The sequence below is a fragment of the Lycorma delicatula genome, chromosome 12 (genome assembly GCF_047948215.1).
Source record: "Lycorma delicatula isolate Av1 chromosome 12, ASM4794821v1, whole genome shotgun sequence".
Taxonomy (NCBI): Eukaryota; Metazoa; Arthropoda; class Insecta; order Hemiptera; family Fulgoridae; genus Lycorma; species Lycorma delicatula.
Genome location: NC_134466.1, coordinates 51,568,137 through 51,579,297, shown reverse-complemented (window position 1 = coordinate 51,579,297; position 11,161 = coordinate 51,568,137). Strand labels below are relative to the sequence as shown.

The 11,161-nt window shown below is 30.4% G+C and overlaps 1 protein-coding gene across 1 annotated transcript in view; it reads right to left on the bottom strand.

Annotated features, from left to right (window-relative positions):
- Window positions 1-2,578: 2,578 nt before the first annotated feature.
- 5-HT2B (5-hydroxytryptamine receptor 2B) overlaps window positions 2,579-11,161 on the bottom strand; it is a 672,009-nt gene continuing 663,426 nt past the window's right edge. The window contains exon 7 of the mRNA XM_075379373.1: window positions 2,579-4,208. Coding sequence (XP_075235488.1) covers window positions 3,330-4,208 — 879 coding nt within the window. The 3' untranslated portion in view covers window positions 2,579-3,329. The remainder of the gene's footprint in view (window positions 4,209-11,161) is intronic.

The following is an 11,161-nucleotide window of genomic DNA, read 5'->3' as shown; positions in this document are numbered from 1 at the left end:
TAACTACAATTATTTTTTCTTAATAAAGTAATAACAGAAATTTTTTTGCAAACAGAGAGTATATACTCGTATTTAATACATCGCAAATCCCTCTAAAATGTCTTATTTATTTATGATTTTTTTTTTAATTCACAATTCGTATCTATAATAAAATACTTGTTATGTATAAGTTATTTATAAAAATATAGTTAATATTAAAAATCAGTTATCAAAGAAAAGCATAGTAAGACTTTCACGAATGAACATTATTATTATTACTGTTCTCTCAATTATTAATTCATTTCTAACAAAATTATTATCTTTAACGCTTCATAAGCTTATATAATTTATTTATTTCATATTTTGGCAATTTTATGATACATATTTTTTTACAATTATTAAAAAGTTACTTTTTTGGGGTATGCTATTTTGGGGTCTTAGATTTACAGAATTAATATTTATATATTTTCGTACACTTTAGTAAACCTTACATAAGTACGTTTAAACAAACTTGATAGCTTACACCGTTACAGCTTAATGATTATTACAAAATTTTAATTTGGTCGAATCGAAGCCGTTATTGTACTTTTCTAATTCTCTAACGATAATTAATTCGAATCCGAAATCAAAATCAGAATTCGAGATAAAAAGAGATCACACACATATATAAACACATATGGTTTTCAATAACTATTCATTAGTTGAAAATATAGATATATAATATTTATAACTGTATCATTTTTGTCTAGTTCTAGTGGTTTGATGGTGAACTAAACTTCTAAATGATGTATGTCATCAACACGGTATTGTCATACCGAGTGATTTAAAATGAATATCGGGATTTTAAAGCTGTTTCAAGTTTCACGCGCAATAAAAAGATAAAGCAACTTAAACAGTTTTAGCCGTGTACAACCTAAATAACCAACCGATTATTGTTTGCATGCTACCTTCGCAAATGAAATGATAAACCGTGACAATGAAGATTTTCTTCATTGTATCACGTTCAGTGACGAATCAACATTTCATGTTAATAGAAAATTAAACACTCATAATTTGTGTATCTGAGGATCAGGAAATCCTTAAGAAATATTGCAGTGTGAACGAGACTACCCAAAACTGGATTTTTTTTTTGCTGATCCCGACGGCAGTTTATTGGCCATTCACCTTTGCGGAAGATAGTATGTCTGGAATAAACCACCGGGTTGATCTAGTGGTGAATGCGTCTCTCCAAATCAGCTGATTTGGAAGTCGAGAGTTCCAGCGTTCAAGTCCTAGTAAAGTCTGTTATTTTTACACGGATTTGAATACTAGATCGTGGATACCGGTGTTATTTGTTAGTTGGGTTTCAATTAACCACACATCTCAGGAACGGTCGAACTGAGACCGTACAAGACTACACTTAATTTACACTCATACATATCATCCTCTGATATATTATCTGAAAGGTAATTACTGGAGGCTAAACAGGACAGAAAGTATGTCTGGAATAAATATCTTGATATGCTATAACTACTTAGCTATTTCCTTAACTGCAATACGAACCACAGAATTTTATTCGGCAACATGGTGCGCCTGCTCATTGGCACAACGCTGTACGTGATTGGTTGAATTGAATACTCCCCGACCACTGGATTGGTTACTTGGGACCAGACGACAGGGCTTGTTTGCCGGTGCCTCTACGTTCGCCCGATACGTGCGATTTTACTCTCTGGGGATTTTTAAAGGATCAAGTGTATGTGACACTATTACCAGCTGACCTACCCAAATTGATACACAGATTGAAGCAGCTTTCGCATCAATTACTCCAGACTTCCTGATTAAAGTAAGGGATAAACTCATCTATCGGCTGGTTGAGTACGCGTCACGAATGTTGCTCACATTGTAACTTTATAGGAAAGCTGTTTAAGTTATACTCTTTCATTAAGGTATAATTTATCAATGTAAGTAAAACTTAATAAATATTGCATAACTTTAAAACCCCGATATTCATTTTGAAACACACGTTCGATATCTTTGTGAATAAACAAACAATAGACTACTAAAGAAATTTTATTTCAGAGTTTTATAAATCTTTAAACATATATTTTGGCGAAATATACTCCGTGGAAGAAACATATACCCTAAATACATTATACTACTTTTTGGGCAGACGTGTAAAAACTACTGACTTCCAACATATAAATTTTATTAAAATTTAACAATTTCATTTTATACTCTTATCATTTCTTTTAAAATTATCAGAAGAGGGGAAAAAAGCAAAAAAAAAAAAGAAAATGTAGTAAGCTTTAATTCAAAGTAATATTTTTTAAGTTATAACATTCTTTTTTTTGTTGAAATCTTAAAAAAAAAAGCTGAAAAAGTATTGCTTTGACATTTCCAGCTACGCCGATTAAATTATACAATACATTAGACAGTTTCTTCATTGGAAAATCTGTCTGGTTTTGCCACGAATATTTTATTTCAAGAAAACCTCTTTTATAATTTCATCTTTCCATAATTTTTTTCAGAAATTTATATATTTTAAAATATATTTAAATAAAATTTTATTTTTTTTGGTTTTTTTATTACTTTAATACAATTTTAATGCATTTATGCTAGGTATACAGTTTCATAAATTAAATTAATAAGGGGATGGAAAAATAATGGTTAACGTATAAACGATTTCTATGTCAACGTTGGTTGTTTTTGCCAAGAGCGCAGTTGTTTCGCGTAAAAATGGAACGAAATATTTGGTCCTTATACTTATTTCAACAGCTGTTCGGCGTTTGAAAATTTTGAACGAAAATTAAACCGCAGGTAAAGGTTTCTGGTATTAAATATATTTCAATACAAATTTTTTAATGTAATTTGTTAAAAGAACTTATAGAAGGTGAAAATCTAATTACCGGGATAAAGAGAGGAATTTATTAAATTTACCATCATTATTTCAATTTTTCTTGAAATTAATTAGTCAAAAAAGTAACGAGGAAAATAAAAAGGTTTAATACGATCGAAAAAAATGTTTAAAAGGTTTATATCATGTCTATCGGTTGTTGTAATATATATCTTTAAAAACAAGATTTTTTCCTATTTTGATAAGTACTGTAGCGTACGATTCGCAGAATGTATAACCGTACCGGAATGCTGCTATAGGATTGGCTAAATTGCTTCCCCCACTCTAGCTAGTAACCGCCTACTCGTTAGCCACGAGCAAATTGGAATAAGTTGATTTGACTTTATCCCCTCCACTTCTAAAAAAAGAGGAGTGGCTCGTTTAGGAGGTGTATTGTTTAATTAATATAGTACTCGAATGGTCTTAATATTTTCATAATAATAATCATCATTCATCGGTTACATAATTTAAACATTATTTATACTTTACTATTTTTTGACGGTTTCCAGCTATTTTTTCTATGATACTTGCATAATAACACTTTTTTAAACGCTTGTCTAAATACTTTATTAAATATAGTATAAAATATGGGATTGACCATAGAACTAGCGTAACCTAACCACGTAACTAAATCGAATACTCCTTTACTTATATTCTCTTCACATTCTTTACAAATTGATGGCAATAAATTTAATACAAAAAACGGTGCCCATAATACTACAAACGTAAAAAATACAACACCTAATACTTTTGTTGCTTTCTGTTCTAACCTAATTATACGACCGTGTCTGGACGATGTTCGTGATATTACGCTAGAATTACGGCTGTGATGACTTCGTACCGTTGCATTTCTTGAAGAATTCAATGTGGATGTTGAATATCTTAAAGGATCATCACGAGATGTAGAAAACGATGTATTATCTAGACATAGCTTTTGATTATGTACCTTTAATGTTGCTGATCTACGTAAAATAGGTGTCGGTTTTCGTGTCACATTGCTAGACAAAATCATCGTTCTTGTTGTCGAGCCGAAACTTGAACCGCGTCGATGTAATCTAGATGGTGCCGGTGATTCCCATGTAACAACCGTCGATACATTACCTTCACCGCGGTTATGTAGTGCCGATGGGGATAATACACGCGTGTTGTATTTTGGTGAGCATCCTGATGATTTTGATAATCGAAACGACGATGATGATGTTCTTATTACGTTATTTGATTTAAGTAAATTTTTATCGCCTCCGGTACCATGTTTTATTTCAAACTTTGTTTGGTTAGATATCGGTTTTTCTGTCGGAGATTCGTTTGGCGATGTTTTTATTATCATAACAACATCGTTTTGTCTGTTTTGTGACACCTGTAAAACAAAAAAAAAAAATTACTATACCAGATGTTACAAATTACTTATATTCTTATGTAATACTATTGCATTATTATAATTCCGATTTAAATCATCATTTTTAATTAATAATCTAAAATTGTATTAACTGTATTTATATATTACTCAACTTATTACAAGTAATGCATTATCAAACGGTAGATAAATTGGTGGATATGATTATTTATAATATTTTATTTGAAATTTGATAACATCGTTTTTTTTTTAATACTTTTATTTATTATTTGCAACTAAAGTTAAATAAGCACCCAGTTTGTCCAATGCAATATTTAGTATAATCGTGTAGTTTAATTGTATAAGCTACTGATTCCCAAACTGTGCACCACAGCGCCCCGGGGAGCCGCGGCCTCTTCACAGGGCCGCCGCGAAATATTGTAAAAGCTTCATAATTAATTAAACTAAGACATTTATAATTATTAATTTAAAATTAATAAAGATAAAAAATAACGAAGATACACGAGTTTTATTTATTTTTATCTCTTACTTACGAGTAATCATACTTTTACTTTGGGTAGGACGACATGGAAAATTTTAATTGAAAAAGGGCTTCGTGACTCGGAAAAGTTTGTAAACCACTGGTATAACCTACTCCCTTGGCTATTGTGCTCATTAGTCTATGCTTTATAAATTTTTTTTTTTATCTTGTGTAAAGTTTGTAATGATTATATTTCCTAAAAAAAATAATAATTTTATTTGAATATTGTTAGGGAGAAAAAGAGATAGAAAAATAAATTTTGAAATACAAGTACATTGTTTGTCACTAAGGATGATAAAAAGTAGTTGGGTACATAAAATTCGAGATTAAGAGATATATGAATGTAAAAGGAGAAAAGTTTTTAAGTAAATAAAACGCGTTAAATATAAGCGGAAAATTTCCCAAATTCCAGTATACCAGAAAGAATAGTAAATACGATTCGGTTAACAAATGACCTACAACTATAACGGTTTCAAACGCATAACGAAATAGGCGATATTTCGTTAGGACTCCAGAAACTCTAACCGTTATTCAAAGAAACATTTCTGTAAAGTTTGATAAAATTTATACGTGAATTATCACAATAAAGAGGTGGAAAATATACTATTTTGTTGTAAATTCTTCTTGATTTAAATTTGAAACTGTATCTCGTAACAACGTTTGAGAACACAAAAACACGAGAATACTTTATTATTTCTATTGGCTTCTAAAAAAAAACATTGCTGATAGACAGTAGACCGGATGGTATGTTTCATATCAGACGAGGCTTGTGATTCGATTTATCAGGGTATGTTAATCCGCATAACCAGATATCGGATGACTGAAAGTCCTGATAATTCACTTTATGAGGAAATCGGTATATGGTGTCTTGTTTCTCGTGTAGTGAGGCCAGTATTTTTTCACCAAACTTCTAATAAAGAAATGTACGATACAATTTTCGAAGAATTCTATGCTCAATTAACAAACCGTGAAAAACAGTATAGATAGAAGAACGTGTCGTATTAAAAACGATTCTTCAGTACGCGTTCATGTGGCTTTTATAGAACGAACGATCAGATGTTGCTAATCGTTTCCTCCAGATTCGTCCAGTTTTGATTTTTTCCTTTGGGGCTATTTGAAAGATAGAGTTTATAAATTAAATCCCCTCAATCAATGAACTGTTGACAAACATTTAACAAGAAATCATAGGATTTGATAACAACGTTTTACGTTTTACTTTCAATATGAGCACAAATGTGTAGCTAAGCACGATTGTGCTCACTGGGAAATCTTTTGTAGTAATATGGTGAATATGTAAACTATTGTTAATGTAAATTTACGTTTTCATATTTTCATTTCATTCATAAAATGTTACATGATACAATTGTGTTTTGTCTGTCGGGGTAGGTAGTGTCTCATTTAGTGTAAAACAGATAAAAATATAGAGGTTAGTAAATATTAAAAGATTTATGCAAAACAGAAAGGAATGAAAAATAATTTCACAGTCAAGTCAACTCGCTGATAATTAAAAAAAGCTGACAACACATTGTAGGATTTTCCCGCCGCGCAGTTTTTTTCTGATGCACGGCTTACACACACAATTTAAAATATACGTAATATTTTTTCTTTATTTAATTCAATTATTCTAACTAAAGCGCGCGCGCATACCATATTTCATTCGCGCGGGTTTCGTACTAGCGGGCACATTAAATACTTTTTTTATACTTTAAATATTATTTTTTTACTTAATTCTACTGCTCATCTGTGACGTTACAACATAGCAAACGACTTCAAGCAATTACTTTTATACGTATTTGAATACTAAATCGCGGATTCCGGTGTTCTTTTGTGTTTTTTCACCTGTTTTAGCCTCCGGGAATCACCGTCAGGTATTACTTCAGAACAAAATCAGCTGATTTGGAAGTCGAGAGTTCCAGCGTTCATGTCCTAGTAAAGCCAGCTATTTTTACACGAACTTGAATACTAGATCGTAGATACCGGTGTTCTTTGGTGGTTGGGTTTCAATTAACCACACATCTCAGGTACGGTCGAACTGAGAATGTACAAGACTACACTTCATTCACACTCATACATATCATCATCATTCATCCTCTGAAGTATTATCTAAACGGTAGTTACCGGAGGCTAAACAGGAAAAAGAAGAAAAAAAAGGTTACTTCAGAGGATAAATGAGGATGATATGTATGCGTGTAAGTGAAGTGTATTCTTATACAGTCTCAGGTCGACCATTTCTGAGATGTGTGATTAATTGAAACCCAACCATCAAAGAACGCCGGCCCAGGACGATCTAATTAATATTCAAATCCGTATAAAAGTAAATGCATTTTCTAGGATTTCAACGTTGGAACTCTCGACTTCGAAATCAGCTGATTTGCAAAGACGCGTTCATCACTATATCAACCCGGTGGGTGTTCTTTGGTGGTTGGGTTTCAATTAATTATACATCCCTGGTCGACCTGAGACTGTACAAGACTATACTTTATTTAAATTCATACATATCATCCTCTCAAGTAATACGGTGGTTCCGGAGGCTAGACAGTAAAACTGTGAGAGAGAGACGACTACAGCAGCTGAGAGGGACGACTACTAGCGCTTCTTGTGGTGAGCGGAGGTACTAATGACATAGTATACCTATTTAGCCACTAGTTTATTTAGAGCATTTTTTTGGGGTGAGGAATGCGATTTTGTAAATAAAATTTGGAAAAATTATTTTTAATTGTTAACAAATTTGCCTAAGAAAAATAAATTAAATTACGCAAAATCTTGAGATACTGAGGGTGAACTGCTTTACAACGTCATCACTTCCTTGACCATTTAAGTTGCAAATTTATTGGCATCAATGTGCCCCATGTATCTGACCAAGTTTGGTCAAAATCGGTCCAGTAGTTCTGAAGATATAAAATAATTTATAGTTTGACACCAAACACAAACGTATATACAAATTTCCGGAAATTATCCGTACGAGTTTTTGGGGTTTTTCGGTGTCAAAACGTAATGATCGAGTGAAAACCGTATATGCCTAAATTTGACCGATTACAATACTTTCCCTTCTACAACTCTGTTGTCGTGCTAGGCGGAAAAGTAATAAATTAAAAAAAAATATTACGGAATGTATTGTTCATAAGTTTAGATAAGCAGTCATTAACTTGTACTTATTTTATGTTTTCCTCGGTTGACAAGTTTATGTTTATGTATTGGGCGATGCGGCGCATTGTATGAAACATATTCCGAATTGTGAATTGTAGTTTTATTTTACTTTATCTTTTTATTTTTACTCCGAAGCAGTTTAAAGGCAAAATTATAGTGTATAAAAGCAGTAGTACTAAATTTTCAAAGTTAAAAAATATTTTGTTAATTTTAAGGACAACTTTTATTACCTTTCCTATATTTGTTTAAACTTTATTTTAACAAAACTTCTATAGGAAAATTAATGTAACTGCTTAGTTAATATTTGAAACGGCTTTTGATATATAATTATGGTTAAACACAAATTTACTAACGTAAAATATATAGTATGGTTAACTTACTGTACAGTCATTAACTATGGTCGGAACTAATGAACGCTTTTGATTTACGTAATCCTTTCCTAATACGTTAGTTCTGTACCCGTCGTTGAAATCATTTTAGTTTCATTTATATTACAATTTGTGTCTCGCAAATTACCTAGATCAATGTTATTAAACTTTGTTTATACGTTCATTAAACCTTTAAAGCATGGATTTTATCAAAAGGGTATCGAACTGAAATAATATTTAATACTAAATAATGTCTAAATAATGTTTTTTTTTTTTTTATTAAATCGTTACCTTATATAAAAGAAAAAAAAGAACATGTACCTTATATAGAAAAAAACGAGCTTATGAAAATTATACATCTTTGTCATTTTTATTAAAAATATTTTTTTTTAGTAGAATGTAAATATATTTTTTTGTGTATGAGAAATTCTTTGTTTATTGTTTTCTCCATCTAGTTTTCCAGATACTGCCAGGTCTGGCTGTGTGGTGGTGATGGTGGTAGTGTGGGTGTGTGTGTGGGTGCGCGCGTGTGTGTGTATAATTACCGCTACCGACTTGCCAGGCCTGACGTAGCTACAGAAGTAGTACAATGTAAGTGCAAATGTACCGGTAAACATGTAACTTGGAACAGGCTCAGATCGACCAATTTTGAGATGTATAATTAATTTAAACCTATCTACCAAAGAATGGTATCGATAGTCTGGCATTGAAATATTCAAACGATAAGGTTCCGGTTTCGAATCCGGAACCTTCTGTTCCAAAATTTAATCGAAGCCATACATGAAATTTTGGAATTTAATTAAGTGATAAAATTAATGGTTTTTTTCTTTACTAGAAAAGTTTAATAAAACAGGTCCAAGAATTCTTCTCTAATATTTATTGTAAAAGATAAAAAATTGGTATCGGAAAACGCATATTCTTCTGGATTTGGGGTACGATAGATTTGTAAACTTGCCAGAAAACAAATAAAGCTTTAAAAAAAAAAAAAACGTTTCTAGAGCATAAAACTCTGAGAAGATTTTAGAGCTGAAATCAGAGAGAAATTTTTCGGAAGTTAAACTTGAAAAACGAAGCGTTTTCCAGATATATATTTATGACCTCAAATAAGGCAAATAAGGTCATTATATATAATTATGACCCATAAATAATAATATATATTTATGACCTCAAGCCGAACATGACCTCAAACCTTTCCCCATTAGATTACTTTCATACATATTTTAATTCTAGTAATGAATTTTGGTAAATTAAGCGTTTAAAACGCTTAAAATCATTCGTACAATAATCCATATGAAATAATTAAAATATATATTATAAATAATTTATATATATATATATATATATATTTGGAAGATGATTGTTTATATTTCACATTTTTTAATCACCAACAAAATATACGTTATTTAATTTTAATTCGTTTCTATTTGAATTACGGGTATAATTTATTCAATCTCTGCTGTCTATTAAAAAAAGTAGACTAAAAATTAAATAGGTATAATTGTAAAAAGAATAAAAAAACGAATAAAACATAAAATTCTTGAAGATATAGGAATTTTACCAACATAAACATCTTAACTACTGTTAACTAAAAGTCAAGAAAAGAAGGAAAAATACGAAACTAAATAAAGAAAATAAGACTTGAGAGAAAGAAACTGAATTACAAAAAAAAGAAGTATTTGTATAAAAATATCGGCTTAAAATATTAAGAATAATAATAAACGTGGTTAAACCATAAGGATATGGGTTGGTCTAGTGATGAACACGTCTTCCCAAATCAGCTGATTTGAAAGTCGAGTGTTCCAGCGTTCAAGTCCTAGTAAAGTCAATTATTTTTACACGAATTTGAATACTAGATCGTGGATACCGGTGTTATTTGGTGGTTGGGTTTCAATTAACCACAGATCTTAGAAACGGTCGAAGCATTATCTGAACGGTAATTACCGGAGGCTAAACAGGAAAAAGGAAGGTGGGTTGTGACGAGTGAGGTCAGACCGTGGGCTCCCATCTTAATAACTTTCTCTTGTACATAAAAAATGTTATATTATTAAAAGATTCTCAGAGAAAATTCTCTAATGTACAATTTTGTGATGTATTTGTAAAAGAAGATGAACGATAAAACGAATTCTTTATGAAAAATGTAATTGATTATTAACTGAATAAAACTTAATGTAAATGGGAGATATTGAATTGCTATGTAGTTTTAATTTATATTAGAAATAATAAATTGATTCTTCTTTAACAAGAAAAAATAATAAAGTATGTCATGTCAAAAATAATTTATAGGTTATTTATTTTACAATTCTTTACTTTTTAGGGTCCAACTAATTCCACAATCATTGCTTGTGATTTGGACACCAAGTGACTTCCTTGTACGCCTAAAAATTACATATACACATTTTTAAAAAAAAAAATGAAAAATACCATTTCATTAACAACTTATATTTTTTCATATATTTTTTTTTTATTGTCAAAGTTGAATTGTTATTTATCGTAAAATATTTTTACAATCAGAGGTTAATAATTATTAATAAATCAATATATTTAATTAAGAAAACAAAGTTAAAAAAAGGAGATGAAAACCAAGTTTTTTGAAAACATTCTTTTTCTTTGTTGACGAGGATTTAAAGTATTTAGAGAAAACTTTACTTAAGTAAATTCGTTAAGCTTAACCTGTGTATAAACCTTATTCACCAGTTCTAAAAAATATTTTTTTTTTTTTTTTTTGTTATTTGGCTCTAATCTTTTCAATTATCGTTATTAGCCGATTATTAGCCGAGAAAGAAAACAAAGCCTTTGTTTGCTTTTATGAATACTTTTATAAGAACTGAAAAATTTTCAAATTAATTTTGAATACAAATTACGTCCTTCAAAAAATTATTTTCTTGAGATTTGTATTTTTCTTTGAAACGAATATAAGTGAG